Source organism: Crotalus tigris, unplaced genomic scaffold, assembly GCF_016545835.1.
Source record: "Crotalus tigris isolate CLP2741 ecotype Arizona unplaced genomic scaffold, ASM1654583v1 scf7180000021566.449902, whole genome shotgun sequence".
NCBI classification, from domain to species: Eukaryota; Metazoa; Chordata; class Lepidosauria; order Squamata; family Viperidae; genus Crotalus; species Crotalus tigris.
This window is the reverse complement of record NW_024098568.1, coordinates 334,850-359,155: the sequence shown is the minus strand read 5'-3', so window position 1 is coordinate 359,155 and position 24,306 is coordinate 334,850. Positions and strand designations below refer to the sequence as shown.

The 24,306-nt window shown below is 43.5% G+C and overlaps 1 protein-coding gene across 6 annotated transcripts in view; it reads right to left on the bottom strand.

Moving 5' to 3' along the window:
- SYNRG (synergin gamma) overlaps nt 1–24,306 on the bottom strand; it is a 92,666-nt gene that overhangs the window by 53,339 nt on the left and 15,021 nt on the right. For 3 of the 6 annotated variants that reach the window (XM_039318817.1, XM_039318818.1, XM_039318816.1), the window contains exons 4-12: nt 23,961–24,091; nt 20,298–20,403; nt 19,221–19,332; nt 17,481–17,783; nt 14,170–14,397; nt 12,767–12,844; nt 11,415–11,611; nt 8,630–8,878; nt 5,693–5,829 (exon numbers count right to left, since the gene is read on the bottom strand). In XM_039318817.1, the coding sequence (XP_039174751.1) occupies nt 5,693–5,829; nt 8,630–8,878; nt 11,415–11,611; nt 12,767–12,844; nt 14,170–14,397; nt 17,481–17,783; nt 19,221–19,332; nt 20,298–20,403; nt 23,961–24,091 (1,541 nt within the window). The remainder of the gene's footprint in view (nt 1–5,692; nt 5,830–8,629; nt 8,879–11,414; nt 11,612–12,766; nt 12,845–14,169; nt 14,398–17,480; nt 17,784–19,220; nt 19,333–20,297; nt 20,404–23,960; nt 24,092–24,306) is intronic. The other 3 variants (XM_039318822.1, XM_039318820.1, XM_039318819.1) reach the window with 2 other exon arrangements.

Here is a 24,306-nt window from a genome sequence, read left to right as displayed (position 1 = left end):
AACATTTGACAGTTTTTAAGGTGGATTAATCTCCCTGACTCAGAGATAAAACAAGTCAGCACTTCCCAGGTCAAATCTAGCTGACAGAATTCACCTAAATCTGTGTCTGTAACTGGTCACAGAGTAGAAAGCACACGATTCCCTTTTCCTCCACTTCTTATCTGTCTCCTGGCAGTTTGACACAGTATCCTGATCATTGTTGATCCCGAGGCCCATCCATTTAGTGCAAAGACTAACGAATGTCTGAACTCCCTTAAGCATCTGATTTCTTTTAAAAAAATGGAATCAAAAACAATGATCATCTTATTGCTGTTTCAAATCTCTGGCAGTTTGACACCCCTGTCCTAGACAGTGGCATATGTTTCTCTATCTGGGCACAATGAGTAATTGTCTGCTATGAACTCTGTGTAGGTGTCAGGAAGGGCATCCGGCCAGTAAATGCTCAAGCTTCATTCAGTCGCCCTGACTCCACCCCAATGCAAGGGATTACAGGGTCATTAAAAGAAAAAAACCCTCTCCTCACTTAAAGAGCCTATTCCAGGGGTAGACAACCTTGGCTCTTTTATGACTTGTGAACTTCAACTCCCAGAATTCCTGGCCTATTCAGATTAGGTGAGAAATGAAACAACCCTGGAGGATATATGTATGGGGCCTTCCTAACCAACCTGCTCAGACTGAAGAAGCTACAGATAGTCTTCAACTTAACGACCACAACTGAGCCCAAAATTTCTGTTGCTAAGAAAGATAGTTAAGTGAGCTTTGCCCTCATTTTATAACCTTTCTTGCCACAGCTGTTAAGGGAATCACGGCCATGGTTAAGTTAGTGACACGGCTGTTAAATGAATCTGCCTTCCCCGTTGACTTTGCTTGTCAGAAGGCTGCAAAACGTGATCCTGTGACCCCGGGGTCATAGCAACTGTCATAAATATGAGTTGTCAAATGTCTGAATTTTGATCATGTGGCCATGGGGATGTTGCAACAGTTGTGTGAAAAATAGCAGTTCCTTTTTTCAGTGCCGCCGTGAGTTTGAACGGTCACTAAATGAACTAAGTCAAAGACTACCTGTGCTTGGATAAGCAGCGAATTGAACAAGAAGTCTAATTGCCGTGACTAAACTTGAAGGTATTTATGGAAATATGACTCAGTTTGTGTGGAATCCCTAAACTTGTTATTTTATCATGGATCAAACTGTTAATCACTGGTCAGGCCTCCATGGAGCGCTCCCAAAGAAAAGCCTCTTAAGCAATTCATCTTGCTAAACAATTACATTAACCCTGAGAAAAAGATTGATTAGAACCAGTTCCAGATGAAACACTTTCTTTCTTCCCCAATTCTGACAAACATATCAACTCATTTGATTTAGACTGCCCTTCAGCTCAATACAGTTATTTTCTATAATGATCATGATCATGACGATGACGATATTATTGAGGCTTTTAAAATCATCAGCATCATCAATTTACTAAACTTAGAGATGAGCACTTAACGGTTTGCTTTACACCTTAGTTAGACAGCAGGAGAACATTTTTCATTTCTCCCCCTTGTTTTTATTTCTTCAGGCCTTTTAAATCCTTTTAGCACCTCCAATGTACCACTGTTATTTTTAATGCTCCTTTAGATGCTTTTCTTATTCTTATTCTTATTCTGTGTTGCTGAATTATTTAGCTGCATATTATTTTACTCAGTTTTGTTAGTTGGCTTGAATATAACAAGTGAGGGAAGGCAGGATAGGAGAGAGATGAAATGACGTACAGGTAGTCCTCAACTTACAACTGTTTATTTTTTTAGTGACCGTTTGAGGTTACAACAATACTGAAAAATGTGACTAATGGCCAGTCCTCACACTTAGGACTGTTGCAGCATCCCCATGGTCACAGGATGAAAATTCAGGTGCTTAGCAACCAACATTTATGACAGCTGAAATGTTCCGGGATCGTGTGATCGCTATTTGCGACTGGCTTCCAATAAGCAAAGTCAATGGGGGAACCCAGATTTGCTTGACAACTGCATGATTCATTTAACAATTGCAGTGATTTGCTTAACAACCATGGAAGAAAGATCGTAAAATCAGGTGTGATTGATTCATTTAACAATCACATTGCTTAGCAAAGGAAATTCTGATCCCAACTGGAGTCCTATTTTGAGGACTGCCTGTATTCCACACTGAATAGAATTATATCCTACTTCACCTGTTAGTTGAGCAACGGAAAGCATAACTACTAAGCCTTGCGTTCTGGACTTAGCATAAATCTTTCTGGGAAAGCTTCCTGTCTCCTCAATTTAGGCTTAACACTAGTTTAAGATGGATGCATGCAATTTTTGAAGAACCTTTTAATGGCTTATAGAAGCCTTCTGATTGGAACTGGTGTAAACTGATTTGTTCCTATTACTGGAATTAGTGTAAACTGGCAGCTGTTTGAGTTGTTCTTACCATCACCAAACATTCACGGAAACATAGAAAAAATCCTGGCTACATGTTCGCTAGTCTAGCTTTGAACCAAGAGGAAAAATACAATACTGAATGAGGATTGGAAAACCTCCATGGTCTGCAGAAAAACGAAACCCTAAAAAGATTATAAAAGATTTACACACACCCACACACAGACTCTGGGAATAAGCCGCCCAGAGTCACTGAGAGTGTGTTGGGTGGCCATATAAATGTTCTTAAATAAAAAACAACAACAACCTATTTATGTGATTTGATGATTAGCAGCAAATACTAAATTGGTTGTATATGAGTCATACACTGCACACATAGGAGTTACTGAGTGTTGAAAGCATAATGAAAAAAAAAAAAAAACCAAAAGGAAACTTGAAGTGAGGAAACAGATCCCCAGGTAAAATGCAGACTCACTCTGCACTGTAATATTTTGCTTAGGGTGACACTTGTCCATGGAATGGAATGGAATGGAAGAGAATAGAATAGTTGGAAGGGACCTTGGAGGTCATCTAGTCCAACCCCCTGCTCTGGCAGGAAACCCTATACCATTTCAGACAAATGGCTGTCCAGTCTTTTCTTAAAAACTTCCAGTGTTGGAGCGTTCACATACCCAATTCCAGCAACCGTTCCTTTTAAGTTTTAGCCTCCAGTCCCCTGATCATCTTTGTTGCTCTTCTCTGTACTCTTTCTAGAGTCTTAACATCTTTTTAATATTATATTGTGGCGACCATATTGAGCCAACCGTGGACGTGGCTCTTTACAGACATAATGATGGGCAAATCCTGAGCTGTTACACTGTTCGCCAAACCTTCAATAGTTAAGGAAATTATGGGTTTAGAGCAGTGGTTCTCAACCTGTGGGTCGGGACCCCATTTGGGGTCGAACGACCATTTCACGGGGGTCGCCAAACAAGGCTGTCCGCCATTTTTCCCCCTTTGGCCACGCCCTTGGCACCCGGTGATGTATAAGTGGTTGGGGGTCACCACAACATGGGGAACTGTATTATGGGGTCACGGCATTAGAAAGGTTGAGAACCACTGGTTTAGAGTAAAGGTTGCTGACTTGTGGTCCATAGGCCTCTTCCTGAGACCAATAAGTCCCCAAACATGTGGCATAGATTCCAATTATTTTTTTTGAAAGAAAATAACCAAATTACCGGTGGTCCTCGACTTACAACCACAATTGAGACCAAAATTTCTGTTAAGTGAGCCATTTGTTAAGCGAGTTTTGCCCTATTTTACGACCTTTCTTGCCACTGCTGTTAAGGGAATCACTGCAGTTGTTAAGTTAGTCATACGGCTGTTAAATGAATCTTGTCAGAAGGTCACAAAAGGGGATCACATGACCTCCAAAAACTGTGGTGGCGAACCTATGGCACGCGTGCCAGAGGCGGCACTCAGAGCCCTCTCTGTGGGCACTTCTCTGAACTGCTGGTGGCAGGATGTGGAGCCCCAGAGTGTACCAGTCAATGGGCCGGCAGGCTGTGGTTGCTGACGGACATTGTCGGCCTCCATTCTCTTGCTGGCCTCTGTGTGCGGGGGCTGATGGTGTCAGGCAGCAGCTGCCCCGGCTCCTGCCTTGCCTTGCCCTGAGATAATGGCACCACCACCCTGCCTTGCCTCACCCCGCAGGATGAGCCTCCTGCACACCACCCCACCTGCCAGAGACCCCCTGGATCTCCCCTAACCCTTCCCGGCCCCCACAGGCATCCCTCCCCACAAGCAACATTGAGGTGACCACGCCCACCTTGGCCACATCTACCCAGTCTGCCATGACCACCACAGCCACGCCCACCCAGTGGGCTACGCCCACCTGGCATTCGGCAATAAATAAGTGGGTTTTGGGTTGTAGTTTGGGCACTCAGTCTCTAAAAGGTTCGCCATCATTGCTTTAAGATAAATGCAGCATTCGGGTATCTATAACTATTTGACCTGGAAATACATCTGCTCTAATGAAGCTGAGACTGGAGTAGAGAACAGACCTCGCATGACCTATTTTGTCCCAGGTCATCTGCAGTTGCACCTCTTTGTTGCATCATACAATCGATTCAACATTCACCGATGATCAGGCGTGAAAGATCAGGCCCACACCTGAAAGTCCAACCCCACTGATTTATTGCTAATCACGGCTATGCACAGAACTAATGGTTACTTGGGCTTAGCTAAGAGTCAGTGGAATTCAAGATGGGTTGGACTTATTTCCTTCATGGCTACATAGGGATTCTAGGCTGAACTCTCCTTTAACTCCGCCCCCAGGGGCTGCCATTCCTTCTTCTACACTGGTAATCATCTGAGTGTGCATTAATACAGGGGTCCCCAATCCCTGGGCCGTGGACCAGTACCGGGCAGCGGCATGCCAGCAACCGGTCCGCATAAACATGCAAAGCCCCATTCATGGGATGCAGGCATCACACAAAACCACATACTCTCCGATCCGTGGAAAAACCTCTCTCCATGGAACCGGTCCCTGGTGCCCAAAAGGTTGTGGACCTCTGCATTAGTACATAGCAAGTGACTAGTATGGTATGTAAATGGTGGACTGCAAGCAACCATAGATTAGTTTGCAAGGCAGTCTCTATACAGGTAGGTTCTCGACTTAGAATTCATTTAGTGACAGTTGGAAGTTACAGCACCACTGGAAAAAAGTGACTTAGGATTGTTTTTCACCCTTACAACTGTTGCAGCATCCCCATGGTCACGTGATCAAAATCTGGATGCTTGACAACTGACTCATACCTATGATGGGTTGCAGTGTCCTGGGATAATGTGACCCTCTTTTGCGACTTTCTGACGAGTGAGAAAGTGAATGGGGAAGCCAAATTCACTTAACTTTGTTACTAACTTAACAGCTGCAGTGATTCCCTTAACAACCATGGCAATAAAGGTCGTAAAATGGGGCAGGACTCACTTAACAACTGTCTCGCTTAGCATCAGGAATTCTGGGCTCAATTGTGGTTGTAAGTTGAGGACTACCTGTACTGACCCAAAACTGACTGCTACCATCCTTCTGATTAGCTGAGAATACTGCACATGGCATAAGAGCAACTGAAAACGGTAACCTGGTCCAGTGTTTCTCAATCTTAGCAACTTTAGGATGTGTGCCGTGCTGACTGGGGGATTCTGAGAATTCAAGTCCACGCATCCTAAAGTTGTTGAGGCTGAGAAATCCTGGCCTGGTCTATATCTTCTTGTCTTTACTAAAAAAGTGTTATGCAAAAACAAATAATAATATGAGAGTGTCAAATCCCTGTACCTGCTCCGCTGCTGTGCTGCTAACATTTTGTTGGATCCAGGCACTTCCCCTTGAAAATCGGTAAAAGTATCATCCAGTCCCCCTGACTTGGAGGCATCTTGGAATTCTTGGAAGTCATCATCATCTGTTTTTGGGACCTAGATTTGGAGGCGACAGAAGAGTTGTTTTTTTTTAAGGAAAACAACCTTATTCCTTCTCCTATCCTTACCATTTTCTATAGAGGCACAATCGACAGCGTCGTATCCTATTGCATTACTGTCTGGTTTGGAAGCATCACTGCTTCAGACAACAAGGAGGTGCAGAGAGTGGTGAAGAGGGCAGAAAAGATTATTGGCAGTTCCCTCCCTTCCATCCAGGACATGACATATAAGAAATGCTTGAGCAGGATCTGCAGGATTGTCCGGGATGCTACACATCCTCTTCACGACCTGTTTTCCTTGTTCCCTTCTGGGAGGAGGGGGCTCCGTAGTATCCAAAGCAGAACATCCAGATTCAGTCACAGTTTCGTTCTATATCAATATCAACTTTGTGAACACTCAAGCTTCTTCTTTTCGCTATGTATTCAAGACGGACAGTGATTAATATGTATATGTATTTATATGTAAGGGTATAGGTATATACATATGTTATATATAGCATGTTTATATGTGTTATGTATGTGTACACACTTTTGAGACCAAGCAACAGAATTTCATTTTTATGTGTGCCAATTTGCCCACAATAAAAAACTGACATCCATCCATCCATCCATCTATCCAAATGAATTATCTATCTATCTATCTATCCAAATGAATTATCTATCTATCTATCTATCTATCTATCTATCTATCTATCTATCTATCTATCTATCTATCTATCTATCTATCTATCTATCTATCCATCCATCCATCCATCCATCCATCCATCCATCCATCCATCTATCTATCTATCTATCTTATTCTTTTATTTACACATTCTGTAGTAATGGCTATTTTATTGGCCATGATTTGTGCTACCTTGCTTCAGTATAAATATACAGGTAGTCCTCGAATTACAACCATTCGTTTAGTGACCGTTCAAAGTTAAAACAGTGCTGAAAAAAATGACTTATGATCATTTTTCACACTTATGACCATTGCAGCATCCCCAGGGTCATGTAATCAAAATTTGGGCACTTGGCAACCAACATGCATTTACGATAGTTGCAGCATTCTGGGGTCATGTGATCACCATGTATAACTTTCCCAGCCGGCTTCCAACAAGCAAAGTCAATTGGGGAAGCTGGATTCACTTAATGACTGTGTGATTCACTTAACAACTGCAACGTTTCACTTAACAGCTGCGTCAAAAAAGGGACAAAGCTTACTTAACTGCTCTGCTTAGCAACTGAAATTTTGGGCTCAATTGTAGTCTTAAGTCGAGGACTATCTGTACAATAAAACAATATGATGTGTGAATATTAAGTGTGAAATAATGAAACCTCTGCAAGAAAACAGCTAAACTCAGAGAGCAAGAAGGATCCTACAATCCAACCCTGAGCTACAAATTTTCTTTTCTATTGGTACAAGATGAAGTACCCAGAATTCTGCAGTGAATGATTAAAAAGTTTAAAATCAAAACCTATATATCTTGATTGGTAAAAGGTCGTTTCCTGATAATGAAAAATAAATGACACAGAGCAAAGTTGAAAATCCCATCTCTGGTTGTTTCCTGCTTCAGTTGTGATGAGGATTCTAGCGCAGGGTAAGCAACCGTGACTCTTTTATGACTCGTGGACTTCAACTCCCAGAATTCCTGAGCCAGCCATGCTGAGAGGAAAGGGAGAGGTTTCCATGCTGAGCCATGCTGGCTCAGGAATTCTGGGAGTTGAAGTCCACAAGTCATAAAAGAGCCAAGGTTGCCTATCCCTGCTCTAGAGTCAAGCTCAACAACTACACAGGTTTATGTGATCCAGTTTTCCTTGGAGTTTCAATTTGTTCTGTAGGAGCAGAAGATCTGAAAAAAGGATCTCAGAGGTTGCTGGATATTAACTTCTATCATCCCTGACCTTTGGCCATGGTGTCTTGAGGCTGATGGGCACTGGAGTCCTAACATGGGGAGGATCATGACCTCAGCTCTCATTTAGGCTCTTATAGACCAAAATAACATTGAATTGAGTAACTTTTTCCAATTGACAAGAGATGCATTTCATTTCTCCCAAATAAAATTTGAAAGCTCTGTTGTTTATACATACCTAAAAATATATATATATATATTCATTTTTAGTTCATGAATCTATATGACTGATAAACTCCTCCACTGTCATATTCTGCATGAGTCTGTCTCTCCTTTTCTTTTAATCAGTTGCTCCAAAGTAATTGGTTCTAGACCGGGGTGGGTAAGTATAGCAACTTTACAACCTATGGACTTCAATTCCCAGAATAATAAAATAATAAAATAATAAATAATAAAAATAATAAAAAAACATAATAATAAATAACCGCATCTGAATTGGTATCATAAGCATAGCTGGTTCAGGAATTCTAGGAGTTGAAGTCCACAGTCATAAAGTTGCCATACAGTATAATAGATTTGGAAGGGACCTTGGAGGTCTTCTAGTCCAACCCCCTACTCAAGCAGGAAACCCTATACCATTTCAGACAAATGGTCATCCAATCTCTTCTTAAAAACTTCCAGTGTTAGAGCATTCACAACTTCTGGAGGCAAGTCGTTCCACTGATTAATTGTTCTCACAGCCAGGAAATTTTTCCTCAGTTCTAGGTTGCTTCTCTCCTTGATTAGTTTCCATCTATTGCTTCCTGTCCTTCCTTCAGGTGCTTTGACCACCCCTGGTCTAGGTAATAGGTTCAGACAGATGTTTGAATTACATGGCTGAAAGTAAAAAGCTAAAAGAACAAGCTGCTTTAAACCACGAGTAAGGATACCTTACGACAGGGAATACTGTATGTCAGCACTAACCTGGTTTGTAGGGAAAGGTTGGATGAAACTGCTGGAAGCCTGTGTGGTGGCTGCACCCACTGGTGCCGCCATGTTGATCCCCACCAATGTTGGTCCTATATTAAGAGGCATGGAAACCGGTGGTCCAGGAGGCATCAAAGGCTGTTGGCTCACTGTGACAGGGATGGCCATCTGAAGTCCACTTAAGGTAGGGATGGGAGCAGAAGGAAACTGGTTTAAACCTTCAGGGCTCATGGCTGGAACTCCTCTCTGTATGGGGGGGGGGAACACCAGAAAACAGAGTGTTCACACAACCAAGTCAGTTAAAGCATTTGTACACCATGTAAAACTTAACTGGAGCTAACCTTAGTTTTTGGTTGAATGTGTTGTATAAAGCAGCTTGGCTAGTTTATTTCAGCATGTTGTGAAACCCAGAAAATGAATTTCAAGTAGTCCTCGACTTACGACTGGTTGTTTGGCCACTGTTCAAAGTTATGGTGGAACCTTAGAACTCAGACGTCACCCCCCCGGTCACGTGACCACATTTTGCCTGCTCAGCAACTATCCTGCATTTATGCCTATTTGCTGTGGATCACAGGACCACAATTTACATTTCTGCTAGAAATCGGTGTGTACTTTCGGGTTCTGGCAAAACCTGCTCCGTAGCGAACAATAGCTTAACAACTGTAGTTGTTGTTTAACAACCAAGGCGTTTGCTTAGCAGCTGCTGCAAAAACAGTCGTAAAATTGGGTCAGGTCACATGATATTCCGCTTTAACAACCAGCACGATTTCTGATCATAATTGCCAGGCACAATTACGATTGTAAGTCAAGGACCGCCTGTAATGCAGTAAAAACTATTTACTTATTTATTATATTTTTATGCCACCCATCTCCCCTATAAAGTGACTCCGCAAGGGCTTATGAGTTATAAAATAAGTAAAAAATAATAATAATTCAAGTCAGGGGTCTTCAATCTTGGCTACTTTAAGACTTCTGGACTTCAACTCCCAGAATTCCTCAGCTAGCCTTCAGGGCTGGCTGAGGAATTCTGGGAGTTGGTCCACAAGTCTTAAAGTGGCCAAGTTTGAAGATCCCTGGATTGTAATGATAAAACTACAGTATACCAAAAGCAGGATCAAAAGATGGATGGGATGGGGGATGAGGTCTTCTTACCAAGTCAGCCAACTCCAATGGTGAGCACCCCCATTGAGGCTCCAAGCCAGCCAGCAAAATCAAGTTTTGACACCCTACTGAAAGGCTTAAAGCAGAGGTCCCCAACCTTTTGGGCACCAGGGACCAGTTCCATGGAGAAAGGCTTTTCCGTGAATCGAAGAGTGCGTGGTTTTGTGTGCTGCCTGCATCCCATGGATGGGGCTTTGCTTCTTTGTGCGGACCAGTTGCTAGTAGGCTGTGGCCCGCTACTGGTCCATGAACCGGGGGTCGGGGACCCCTGGCTTAAAGGGTGGGAGCAGTTTTCACATCCAGTGGTCAAGTGGAGGCTCTTGTTCCTTTTTTTTGCCCACCAGATCGTTTTTGCCCACTAGTGGGTTTCACTCACAAAACGATTAAGTCCACTTACCTCCCATGCCTTGTGCTTCCTTCTCCCCCCACCCCGGAAAAACGGCTTACAGTTATACTGATGGTTGACTGTTACCTCTGCAAATTTATGTACCCGTGCTCTAATTTTACGATATTGCACCCCGATTTCATAAACAAAAAAATTTCCGATAAGAGACTTTAAACACAAGTGGTGAATAAGAGCCTTGTGGGAGGATGCCGTTGATTTTTCTCTCCCTAGAATGCTATTTTTGCTATGTAACTGTAGTCATCCTGGTTATTTTTATTATTTGTATGTTGCTGTTTTCACTTTTGGATGCTATTTTAAAAATGACAGACTTAGATGGCATCCATAGCTGTGTAGATGGCGTAGTGGTTAGAATGCAGTACTGCAGGCTACTTCTGCTGACTCCCGGCTGCCAGCAGTCTGGCAGTTCAAGTCTCACCCGTTCAAGGTTGACTCAGCCTTCCGTCCTTCCAAGGTCCGTAAAATGAGGATTCAGGATTGTTGGGGGCCATAGGCTGACCCTGTAAACCGCTCAGAGAGGGCTGTAAAGCACTGTGAAGCGGTATAGAAGTCTGAGTACTATTGCTATCTGTATATATCAGGGGTAGGCAACCTTGGCTCTTTTATGACTCGTGGACTTCAACTCCCAGAATTCCGGAGCCGGCAGGGCTCCGTGGCGTCAGAGGAGGCATGCTGTGGGTCCCATCAACCCTGTTGCTCCTAACCCTCTGGAACATCTTGCCCCCTCCCTGATGTGAGACTGACCACAACTTTCCTATCCTTTCATAGGGGCCTAAAAACCTGGCTTCTGCCTCCTCGGCTGGCATGAGTGTGACAGGCCGATCCCAATGGGGTGAGATGGTCCCTCAAGTAACCTGGACCCATGCCACGAAGGGTTATGCCACGTGCCCCAATGGGGGAACAGCACAGTGGAGGTGGCGGGTAACAACAGATGAAATCCAAAGTAGTTCTTTTTTTGCTGAAACAAGTTGGACAGGCTAGTCCAGGGGTAGGTAACCTCGGCTCTTTTATGACTCGTGGACTTCAACTCCCAGAATTCCTGAGCCAGCCATGCTGAGGGGAAAGGGAGAGTTTCCAAGCTGAGCCATGCTGGCTCAGGAATTCTGGGAGTTGAAGTCCACAAGTCATAAAAGAGCCGAGGTTCCCCACCCCTGGCCTAGACAGACAAGTCATAAGGAGTCATAAGGAGTCCGTTTTATCTTTGATTCTGATTCCTACCTGAGTTAGCGCAATCATAGCCAAAACAGTGTAGAGTTCCTCTTTTGTCAGCTTCCCTGGAGTGGTACGATTGGCTAAGGCCCAAATTTGTCCAAGAGTTTCTCTGGGAAGCCCAGAGGACATCAGAATTGGATAGAGTTTGCCGGTATCTATCCCGGATGGTGTCATGGTGGTTTCGAGAATCTTCTTATAAAGATCTGTGAAGGAAGGAATTGGTTCCAAGAGATTAAATACTGAAAAATTCAAGCAAAATTCAAAAGACCATGCCTGTTCTGCCCACAAACATTAACCAGAATTTATTTATTTAATTGATATCCCACCTTTATTATTTTAATAAACAACTCAAGGCGAAGAGTTATGTCTAGTGCTCCTTCTTCCTTTTATTTTCCCCATGACAACCCTGTGAGGTGAGTTGGGCCGAGAAAGACTGAAAAAGTCACTCCGCTGGCTTTCACTGCTAAGCCAGGGCTTAAGATTATGCCTTAACCCATACATCAGCAGCCCCTCAATCTTTTGGGCACCAGGGACTAGTTCTGTGGAGAGAAGTTTTTCCATGGACTGGAGGGGAGAGTGGTTTCGTGTGCTGCCTGCATCCCATGGATGGGGCTTTGCTTGTTTGCACGCCCTGGTTTCTGGCATGCCGTGGACCAGTGCCGGTCCACAGTCTGGGGGTTGGGGACCTCTGCCCTAGACCAAACTGGCAAAGATTAGGAATTCAGTCATCAAAACTGAACTGCTCCAAAGAGGTCACGTTCCTTAAATGAGGATGGCTTTTGCCTTTTACTAAATTTCACTAACTGCTTCTGAAAGGATAACTGCCATTTTGTGTGTGTGTGTGTGTGAGAGAGAGAGAGAGAGAGAGAGGGAGAGAGAGAGAGAGAGAGAGAGAGAGAGAGAGAGAGAGAGAGAGAGAGAGAGAGAGAGAGAGAGAGAGAGAGAGCATAAATGTACATGCACCTTTAAGTCAGCTTTGACTCCTAGTAACTGCCTGGATAAGACCCTACAATTTTCTTGGCAAGGTTTTTCAGTAGTTTGCCACTGTCTTCTTCCTAGGGCTGAGAGAAAGTGACTGGCCTAAGGCCACCCAGCTGGCTTTGAGCCTAAGACAGGACTAGAACTCACAGTTTCCTGGTTTGTACCCTGGTGCCTTAACCACTTTGGCTTTTTTTTTTTTTAATCCTTCTAAATAACAACCTAGACAACAGGATCCAAATTAAAAGTCAACATTGCCTGATCAAAATTTAACACGGTACTCTGTCAATCCTGTAAAGCACAAGAAGAAAATGAGCCAATAATAACACGGAAATGAAATTATATACAATATTCATCATCGTCATTTTATTAATTATTACCTGGAACTAAATTATCATTGTAAATCCATGGAGGCATTATTTGCTGAATTGGATCTTGTGAAGGAAAAACTCCAACACCTAAGGACACACATACACACACACAAAAAGACAGATATTTAGAAAATAGCTAAAACAAATGACTCATTTGGGACACTTCTATCAGAGTAGTTTAATCAGCTCTCCAAAAATAGTTAAAGAAATAAAAAGTGATTGGTTCAAGAAAAACAAGCAAGTGTTTTTGCATTCAAATCAGAACTCTGGAGCAAGGGGCAACAGCTGTAACTTTGTGCAAAATACTCTTGGGGAGATGAACAGCCACATCAAAAAACAAGCACAAAAATCCATTTAGAAGTTTAAGTGCTTCCAGATACCTAAAATAAATAGAAATATCACTGCTGATGCTTTTGTAAATGTGTTTAAATAGGATTAGAAACTGACCAAAGAAAACAGGAGACCACCAAATGGCACAAACTTTGCAGGTGTTAATACTGACGTACGGTATAGATGTGGGTGAAAAGGTCATCAAAATGGAAGTACAATGAATAGCTTGCAAAACTGTGGTACGCCATCCACTCTTGTAAGATGGGCCATCGTATAAATATGAAAAATAAAAATAAAAGATGCAATTGGGTGATCGTTCAGCAAGTGGTTAAGCCTGCTGCTCAACTGCTGCTAATGCTAACCAGCAGCATCAAGGTCCTGTCTATTCTTGGGTTTTTCTTTTTAATCTTAAAACTGAGCAGTCCTTTAAACAGAAGAAGTTGGCAACTTTAGATTATTGGAAGGAAGGAAGGAAGGAAGGAAGGAGGGAGGGAGGGAGGGAGGGAGGGAGGGAGGGAGGGAGGAAGGAAGGAAGGAAGTTTTTATGCACCATTGGAGAGCCTAATCCCAGTTAGTAGCACTAGGTGACCTTTCCAACTTGGGTGTCTTGTCACTTCTATGCATAAATTATGTACTACAAGATGAAATCTTCACTTTTCTCAACTATAACACCTACTTCCTTCAAGCCTGCATCACTGTTAGGCCATCTCCACCCAACTGGCACCCACAACAAGTTAGAGGATTGGAATTCTGGGAGTCATAGTCCTATCACGTCTGTAAAGTGGCAAGTTGGAGAAGGTTCCTTAGAGCAAATGAGGGCCAATTCTCCTTGGGCAAGTGAATGACAGCAAAGAGGAGGAGGAGGAAGAGAAGAATGTTTTGCTTGGAAAAGAGAACAGGCTCAAAACTCATGCAAAAAGTGGTTAAGAACCAATACTGTATTATGTGGTAAGTCAGGATAAAAAGATGCTTCATGGTTATTATTCAAGCAGGGATTCAGAGCAAAATTACCCAGCATTCACCTTAAGAGGTTAGAACAGTGAAGCAGCATCCATCGGGCTGAAAACAACAGATTTGCTCACCGCGCTCTTGAACTGGCAGCTTTTGGTCTGAAGCCTTGTTTGCCTCTGGACAGGGGGTTCCCTTGGGAAGTGCCCCTAGGGACTTCCTGCCACTGGCTGCTAGCTGGGGACCAGGGCTGTTTACAGCTGAAGCGGCAGCACTGAGCTCAACCTCAGGCGCCTTATGTTTGATTTGCCCAAATTCACTCAACCTGCAAGTTGCCAAGGGCTTGTCTTCTAAGAAACAGCCTGGGTGAATAAAAGGAGGAATTAGACACACTTGCTAAATTGCACTTCAGTTCAGAGCTGTATCCCGTTCTTTAATCCCACAGGCAAAAGGGGGAAAACACAAATGCACCCACAGCCCTAGAAATACAGTCGTGGCCAAAATTGTGGAAACCGTTTGGGAAAAGTATATTTTTGAGGTTTGATGGCTAATAACATCACTTTTTTTGGGAGTAGTGCCATAAAATTATATATCAATGGAAAGATAATTTAATCAAGAATGTAATGCAACAAAATTTGTTCAATTATCTGCACTGTATTCTATGAAAGTTTATAGCCAAATAACCAGAAAAAGGAAGCACAACTTGCTTAGGTTGATATCAAGTAGCTTTCCTTCATCTGATTGTAGCCAATGAGCGTGAGTGTTTAGAGAGCCAATTGGGTTCATCTTGTTTTGGCAGTGAGCCAATCAGATCACAGTAGGATTCGGTTATTGATGTCATGTATTGAAGCTGAGAGGAGGACATTTGTCAGTGTGTTATGTGATCGCTATCAAGTTGGTTGGGTTTTTTTGTGTTCTTTCATTGAGTGAGCTTGTAAAACATAATAAAATTAAAGTAATGGTGCAAAGAGTTGACTGGTTGCCCAGAAAGCGATGTAAAATAGTATTATTAAGTGAACAAGGCTACAGTTATAAAGAAATTAGAAGAAAAATTGGTGGAAACTTAACCAAAGGTGGCATTTCTACTGTACACTTTTCCCAAAAGGTTTCCACAATTTTGGCCACTATAAGGACGGGTGTGTGACTCAGTAACAATTTTCAAAGAGGACAACTGTTACTGGGTCACACCAGTCCTTATTTGTAGGGCTTCTTTCAGATTCTGCATTGCAACAGATTCTGCCAATACAGAGAGTGTCCTTGACTTAGGACCCTAATGGAGCTTGCCCATCCTGAACATAAGTCACGAGGGTCATAGAGTGAAACCACTTTTATGCTGCAAAAGTTGACGGAGTTAGCAGAGATGGCGAAATCAACTGCTTTGATTAAAGAAAAAAAACCCCACAGTTGCTTTTGTTTCTACTTGGAAACCACTTCTGGACTTTTTGTGTTTTGAGGTGGAAAAAAATGAAATCTTGATTTTGGGTTTTACCGGTTAACCAGGGGTAGGCAACCTTTGCTCTTTTATGACTCGTGGACTTCAATTCCCAGAATTCCTGAGCCAGCATGGCTCAGCTTGGAAACTCTCCCTTTCCCCTCAGTGGGTGGCTCAGGAATTCTGGGAGTTGAAGTCCACAAGTCATAAAAGAGCCAAGGTTGCCTACCCCTGGGTTAGACAGATTTGTTGTGATAGAAGTGGCTAATTTATACTGCTATGTAAAAGTAAAAAGTTGAGGTTTGATGCTATTATCTTATTCTACTGCACCAAAGAGAGTCGGAAGTCAATGGTTTTTCTTTCTTTCTTTTTCCTCTTTGATCTACTCTTTCCCCTTCTTTTCTCCCTCCCTTATTTTCCTACTGTTTTCTTTTGCATTTTTGTATTTTATATTATAAACTAATAATTTTTTTTTAAATAAAGTAAACAAAACCAATTTTACGACCTTTTTTGCAGCGGTCGTTAAGTGAACCGCTGTGAGCTGGTCCCGCGAAAAACTGGAGGTAAATGCCCGTTTTCAGCAAAAATGTCATAAACAGGACGCTGCAAATGTAAATGTAAATGCCAATGCAGGCTGGTTGCCAAGTGTCCAACATGCAGTCAAGCTGGAATTCTGGAACTGGGTCATAAGCATCCCTAGGAACGTCTGTTGTAACTTTTAATGATCTCTAAGTGACTAGTTTTAAGTACGACTTGTACTAAGCATACCCAGAATTCAACAGGACAAGAAAAGGGACAAGTGATGCGTTACCCTTTAAAAAAAATATTAAGATAATTTCTTACATTCTGAAAGTAAAGGACTGTATCTGAGACTAATCCAATGCCTCCAGTATGCAAATTTGGCCTGATTTTTTTTAAACCTACCAGAAAGCTTTAAATTGTAAATTGTTAAATTGTAAATGTAAATTAAATTTAAATCTACTAGAACAATTTAAATTATAAGAAGGCCTGGGGGCTCCCAGGGAAGTGGAGATACGTGGCTCCATTGAGGTGGATATAATCATTCTCTCTTTGTCTGGGGTTTATATATTTTTGTTTCTAATAATATTTAATTTTTAACATTGGTTTCTATACTTTTATGATTGGTTTATTTAGTTGTCATTTTATCTGGGGGTTGTCTGCTGGCCAGAGTGGCTTTTCATGAGATGGTCAGTCACGCAAATTTGATAAATAAAATAATAAAATGTATTTTATTTTATTTATAAAATTCACTGACTGCTCATCTTACCACAGGATAAAATAATAAAATAAAATAAAATAAAAATTCTGCTTTTCTGATCTGAAAATGCTAAGGTTTCTTTCTTTATGTACTATATGGTCAGAAATCTGTTTGTCAAATGCCTTGATATATATGTCAAGGTGATATAAATGCCTTGATATATATATTTATATACATCACTTGGCTATAGTGGCTGTTCTTTCTGCAAAATTTTGGTGCTGATTTATTTGTTGGGGGTACTATTTCTCTCCTAGAATTCAGGATTAGAGAGAGCGAGAAAATATATTTATTGCTTCTGCATTAAGGGCTACACCAAGAGACACCTCCATATGCATGTAGTCTTTGACTTACGACCACAAACTGGGACAAGAATTTCCATTACTAAGCAAGGGGGTTAAGTGAGTTGTATCTGATTTCATCACCTTTTTTGCTTGTTGATTGTTAAGTGAATCAATCAAACCCAGCCTGCCCCCATTGACTTTGCTTGTGGCAAACAGGCTGGAAGTTTGCAAATGGGGATCACATGACCCAGGAACATTGCAACTGTCATAAATACAAACCAGTTGCCAAGCATCCAAATTTTGATCACGTGACCAAGGAAAGGCTGCAAACATTGTGCGAAAATGTTACTTTTTTTCCCCATCGGTATTAACTTCAAATAGTCACTAAACGAACGGTTGCTAAGTCGAGGATCACCTGTATATTTTATTCCACGAAAGACCACAGTGTGTTACCTGTTTTCTGAGTGTTTTGTGAAGCTGGAGAAGGAGAGAAATAGGGTACTGGTCCCACAGCACCCTGGAGGACGGAGGTTACAGGAAACTGGGCTGGAGGGAGAGGGTGGGCCACAGCCTTCTCTGAAAGCCGCTGCCCGGCTTGAGAAGCAGGACGACAAGACTGAAAAGGCTGGGAAGAGGTTGGAGGCACAAATGGTGGGGCTTCGACAGGTCCCTGAATAAAGTCACTAAACTCCTCATCGTCAAGAAAGGCGATAGTTTGGGAGACAGACACGGTAGAATGAGATGGTTTGGGATGATCTGTGAAATGGAATGAACACAGACATGTACATACATACGAGATGGAAACCCCTGGAAGAAAACGAGCCTAAATATATAGATTTCTTTCTCCCATATTTGGGCCGACAGGGTGTATCAAGAAACACTCAAGGTAAAATCTCCTCCCCCTGTCTCTTCCCTCCCTGATATAGCTGACAAAGTGAGAAAGAGCCTGTGGCCTAGAGGTTAATATAGCTGCCTAACATGCATATAGCCCACGTTCGAATCTCAGAAGGGTAAGTCTGGCTGAAGAGAGTTAAGAAACTCGAAATAGCTATTCCAGTTCTCCCTTTATTCTTTGTTACATACATACATACATACATACATACATACATATATTTCTAAAATATTGGATTGCTAGCAAAGAATTAAGGGAGAACTGGAATAGCTATGAGGGAATGGGACACTCGGGCAATGCAAAGTCCCACAATTTTATGGTATTCCTTGCTTGCCCTGCCAAAGAGATAAGTGGCTTCTGAACTTCACGTTGTAAAGGAGAAAAAAATTCTGTTTTTTTCCGCAAGAGGTGAAAGGGAGAAAGAGCTGCTTCCTCTCCCATTCCTGCTTTTTATAAGAATTAAAATCACTTGATTCAAATGGCTCTAATTAAAATGCTGAGGAGGGCACAGAGAACTTTTATCACTTAGATGGCACATTCACAACTGAGTTCCCTACTAGAGAGAAAAGTGGGATCAACTCTTTTAGAAAGCGGATAATTTACCCAGAAGGATCCCAGCTAAATTGGCTATCGCTGATGCACAGACGATAAAAATCTTTATTTTTCCCATGCCTGCTTTATTTTTATATGCATTTTATTTTCTTGAGGACATTAGCAGCGTGGTGGCCTGGTGGTGAAGATGCTCGTCTCCCACTAAGGAGAGTTCAATCATTAAGTAGTGGAAAATGTTTCTCTCTCAAGGTGCAAAGAGAAAATATCTGTTGCAAACTCTAAGTAGGCGTCAGGAAGGGCATCCGGCTGGTAAACTCTCAGCTCCACCTAGTCGCCCTGACCACACCCCAAATCAAGGGACTACACAGGGTCGTAAAAAGAAAAAAAAAATTCTTGAGGACATTAGTTTTTAATGGCCACAACCAGTAATTCGATGCTCTTAAAAGATAAGAATCTGCCACTACAATTTATACGATGCAGCTTAAGGTTTTTGAAAAGGCTGCTAGGCTTCAAAGTGCACAGATACTCAATCAACTAAACATAATTTGGCTATCATTTAATAGGGGTGGGATCATAATTCAATTAAAATTAAGTACATTAAAGTCCTGCCGCTCATGATTCAAAAGGGTGTTAGATCCCCCCCCCTGAATGCTTCTTTTTGGCAGTTTTCTCCAAAAATTTCTGTGTATCCTAAAGCTGCATGCATTTTTTTTTTTTTTATTTCAAGATCTTGTCTCCAAGTTGAATACCTGCATTTTTGGGATGAGCAGTTGGTGTGGGATGGAGTTTAGCATCTCTGGAAAATCCATCGAGGTTCCCTTTAATAGCTTCCAGGGCATCATCTCTGCTTTTTTCACCCATCTGAAAACAAATTGACATTAGGATTATGATTGTTATTACTGTTATGAAAGAACTCTTAACAGAATTTTCAGCTATTTTAGAAAGCCTGATGCATTTATCACTTGGCAAAAACAAAGCACACTATTTCCACATGGTGGAATTCCTCAGGGAAAATTAGATGAGCAAAAGAGAATAGAATTCTTTATTGGCCAAGTGTGGTTGGACACACAAGGAATTGGTTTCCGGTGCATAAAACACCCCTTTTATCTCAAATCAACTTATCATTTTATATCTTGATAAAATAGATAGTCCCAAACTTATGACCAGAATTGGGATCAGAATTTTCACTGTGGTCAAGTCAGTCACTCCCAATTTTACAAGATTCCGCCCCCCCCAATTAAGCTAATCACTGCAATTGTTAAGTGAATCGTGTGGACGTTGACTTTGCTCTTTGAAAACCAGCTGGGAAAGTTGCAAAGGGAGATCGCACGATCCCCCAGATGCTGCAACCATTTTAAATACATGCTGGTTGCCAAGGGCCTGAATTCTAATCACAAGACCATGGAGAATGCTGTGATGGTCATAAGTGCAAGGTCTAGTCCAGGGGTAGGCAACCTTGACTCTTTTATGACTTGTGGACTTCAACTCCCAGAATTCCTGAGCCAGCCACGCTGAGGGGAAAGGGAGAGGTTTCCATGCTGAGCCATGCCGGCTCAGGAATTCTGGGAGTTGAAGTCCACGAGTCATAAAAGAGCCAAGGTTGCCTACCCCTGGCCTAGTCGTAGATCAGTTTTTCCCCAGTGCTGTTGCAACTTCAAATGGTTGCTAAATGAATGGCGTTAAGTCGAGGACTACCCCATACTGTTTTGTTGAAACACCGGTATTAGTTTTTTAAAAAAATTCTATTTATTGTTTGAATCTCCCTCCTAACAGAAATTAATTTAAATCCAGCTGGCTTGCCACTGAATAAATTTGCCACCGCATACCTTTGGCTTCACGCTGCTTAAAAGCCGTAGCTTTTGCTTCTGCTCTTCAAACTGACGCCTTTTTCTTTCTTCCTCCAAAACCTTCTGCTGGTGTTCAAACCGTTTCCTGCAAGATATAATCAATGCTGATTACTGTGTTTCCCCGAAAATAAAACCCGGTCTTACGTATATTTTTTTGCCTCCAAAAGAGGGACCGGGTCTTATTTTTAGGGGATGTCTTACCCGCTTACCTTAGGACCGCCCCAGCCAGGCTTCCCACGCCCCGACAACTATTGCGCCGCTGCCTGAATTCTTCTGCAGTCGCTTGCAGCTGCACGCCACATGCCGCATTGTGCTGCTGCCGCCACTCACAACAGCTGGGAAAGTGGCTCCTCACACCGCTTGCAGGATGTGGCTCATCGTGCCAGTGCTGCTTGCAACAGGACACCACGTGGCTCGTCGCACCAGGGCCGCGAGTGGCGGCAGTGATGCGACGAGCCATGCGGCCTCCTGCGATGCACCATGTGGCGTGTGGCTGCAGAACTCGGGCAGCGACGCGACAGGTGTCAGGGTGTGGGAGGTCTGGCTGTGGCAGTCCTAAGGTAAGCAGGTATGGGGTGCATGGGTATTGCGGCCTGTCGCCCGCTGGAGGACTCCGCAACAGAGGAGGAAGCATAGGAGTGGGCGTCGGGCCCAGCGTCAGGGCCATCTGAAAGCTCCAATGGGGGCGAAGGAATGGAGCTGTTGCAGCCAGGGATAGAGGCAGAGCCTGGGCCATCCGCCAGCCCCCAGATGGAAAGGCTGAGACCTCCATGCCTTGAGGCAAGTGAGTCAGGAGAGGAGGATCAGAGGGGCCAGTGACTGATGTGCGGGCGTGGTAGAGGCTGAGGAGAGAAGAACAGCAAGAGGCTATGAGTCGGTCTTCAGGGTGGAAGAATCACAGCTGCTAACAGCTGTGGATAAAAGGCAGGGGTGGAGACGAATAGGTGTAGTAGCAACTATTTGTCTCTGTCATGCCTCTCTCAGAGCCTGAATCTGAGGAGGACATGGAGCTGGAGCAGGACCCTGTTGAGGCCCAGGAAGAGGTGTCTGTGGCTTCAGAGGACTGTGGGGAAGAGCAGGCTGAGGCAGGCCAGGGCCCTTCAGGTTTGGAACAGGGGAGGCAGAGTTCAGGCGAGGAGCAAGCCCCCCCCCCACCTGATCCTAAAGCAAGGAGAGCAGAGAGGAGGAGAGAACAATGTAGGCAGGCTCAATTGCTCAGGAGGAGAGCGGCCCGCCTCACTCCACAAGGCACACCTGGGGATTAAGATTTAAGGAGACGCTGTGGGATGGGGCATTTGCCGGGAACAAACGTGGTATCTTGGGACAGTTGTGAATTGTGCTCTTGTCTTTGTTTAACCTGGACACCTTGAGTACTGGGCAGACTGCATTTCTGAGTCTCTCCTTGCAGACTACAGGCAAGCTGAGATTTAAAAGGACTCATTAAGTTTCTGTTTTGTTTTCTTGTTATCGGTCTGATCTTGAGGACATTGTATACTTCTCGGCTGTATTGAAATTGCCTTCAGCCAGAGGCAGCTGAAAGGAACGTGTGTGTGTGTGTGTGTGTGTGTGTGTGTGTGTGTGTGTGCGCGCGCATGCGCGCTTTGGCTGAAGGCTTGCCAGCATATGTGGGAGCTTTTGGGGAACATTGGCAGTTATTAAAGGACTGTTTCTCTTGCCAGCCGACTGCTTTGCCTCACTGCGGGGCCCTGGGTCATCACATCTCCCTGCTGGTCAGCCATTTCTATCTGGAACTCCTGACTCTGATTTGTAAACTTGCCGGAGTTTTCCTTGGATCCTGTGGCACTGGGAGTCGGAGCGCCTTCTGAGCATACGCGTGTTGGAAAAGAGCTAGCTTGCCTGAAGGACTCTTGCTGCAAGCATGGTGAGAGACTGAGATTAACTCTGGGTTTTGGGAGACCCCTGCAGGGGAAAAGGGAGCGAGCTCCGCTGTTTGGAGGCAACAAAAGACTTAACAGTCGGCTGGGTGAAGCTGCTGGCATTCCTGAATAAAAGGAATGTTGGAAATTTATTGGTGCGTCTGTTGTGTTCGGGGAGTTGGGGCAGAACGGTGGGGCAGCTTCACACACCCCCTAGCACTAGCTTGATTTTTATGCATGTGCCTGACCCCAAAACTAGGGCTTATTTGGGGGATAGGGCTTATATTAGGTGCACGTGTAAATTTCAAGCTAGAGCTTATTTTCGGGATAGGTCTTATTTTCAGGGAAACAACAGTATTACAGATGTGACTTAGGCCTCCTGCTTAGCTGCTATTTCCACTACTTTGGACCTCGGCCTTATTTGAACAAACATAGACTTGGCCTTGGGCATAGGGAAGGATGTGGCACTCTATTAATCGAACGAGGGCAACCTAAGTCACCTCTGAGAAAAGATAGCACAGTCCTGAGAAACTGCACGAAGGAAACTCAAGCTAACTCCACCTCAATTTTGTTTAGCATACATATAGTCCTCAACATACGATTCGTTTAGTGACTGTTCAAAGTTACAACGCCACTGGAAAAAGTGACTGAGGACAATTTTTCACGCTTACGACCACTGCAGCATCCCCATGGTCACGTGATCCCCTTTGGTGACCCTTTGCATTGACAGGCAAAGTCAATGGGGAAGCCAGTCAAGTTATTAACTTAACTACTGCAGCGATTCATTTAACATCTGTGGCAAGGAAGGTTATCAAATAGGGCAAAACGCCCTTAACAAATGTTTCATTTGGCAACAGAAATTTTGGGCTCAATTGTAGTCGTAAGTCGAGGACTACCTGTAAGATGGGAGTAGAGAGAAAGCCGGAGAGATTTTCAAGATTCTGTTATTCTACTTGACTATAATAAAATAGCATTCCTGCATTCTCAAGGCCAGTCTTACTGTATAATTATAAGGCAGTGATGGCAAACCTTTTAGAGATTGAGTGCCCAAACTGCAACCCTAAATCCACTTATTTATCGCAAAGTGCCAGGATTGCATCAGCATTGGGGTGCCTCACGGGAGCATGGCCCACTGGGTGGGGGTGGCTGCAGTGGTCACGGCAGACTGGGTGAGCGTGGCCGGGGCCAGTAGCTTGCCATCTCCGGGGCATCCCTGGGGGCCAACAACACTTGCTCGCTCACTTCCTGCCCTGTCGCTTCCAAATGCCACGTGCTCGCTACTCTGGCAAACTCTGCTGGGGCAATGGCGCGCATGCCTACAGAGAGGGCTCTGAGTGCCATCTCTGGCACGCATGCCATAGGTTCGCCACCACTGCTATAAGGTCTGGGTGCAAATCTCAAGGCTACCAAATAGTAGTACAGGCAACATTAGGATGGTAATGTAGAAACATTACAATTCAGGACCATGTAGACCTTGCAGTTCTGGGTTGCAAAATTCTGGACAATTACTAGATGGCAGCAAAGATAGGCAACCTAGTTCTGTGCTCTCACTTAGTGGTGGTCCAGATTTCTGCAGCGTAAATTTGGAAACTGGATGCAAAAGGTCTCCTGAGAGACAATCAGGTCCTCGAGACATGATCAAATGAAGTCATCCTGCTGAGTCATGTGTTGAGCAGGGCAGCATATAAATTAATTAATAATAATATAAAATAAAAAATAAAACAAAACAAAATAATAATCAGACCTATTGTAACAGGTCACTTACTGCTGTTCTTCAACAAACTGTTTCCGCATATCAGGGGTATACTGAGGAGCTGCTGTACGCATTCCAAGGAAGTGACTTTGTCCCATATATGGCATTCCCGCCGTTGGCATCGGACCGAGAGCCATGCCACCCTGTGGACCAAATTAGCAGCTCAATATTAAATAGCAAAAAACAAGGGAGACAGGGAGAGAAATACATGGTAAAGCAGTGGTTCTCAACCTTTCTAATGCCGTGACCCCATAATATAGTTCCCCATGTTGTGGTGACCCCCAAATGGGTGTGGCCACCAATAAGAGGGAGTAGGACAGCTAGGGAAAAGGGAAAAAAATGGTGGACAGCGTGGTTT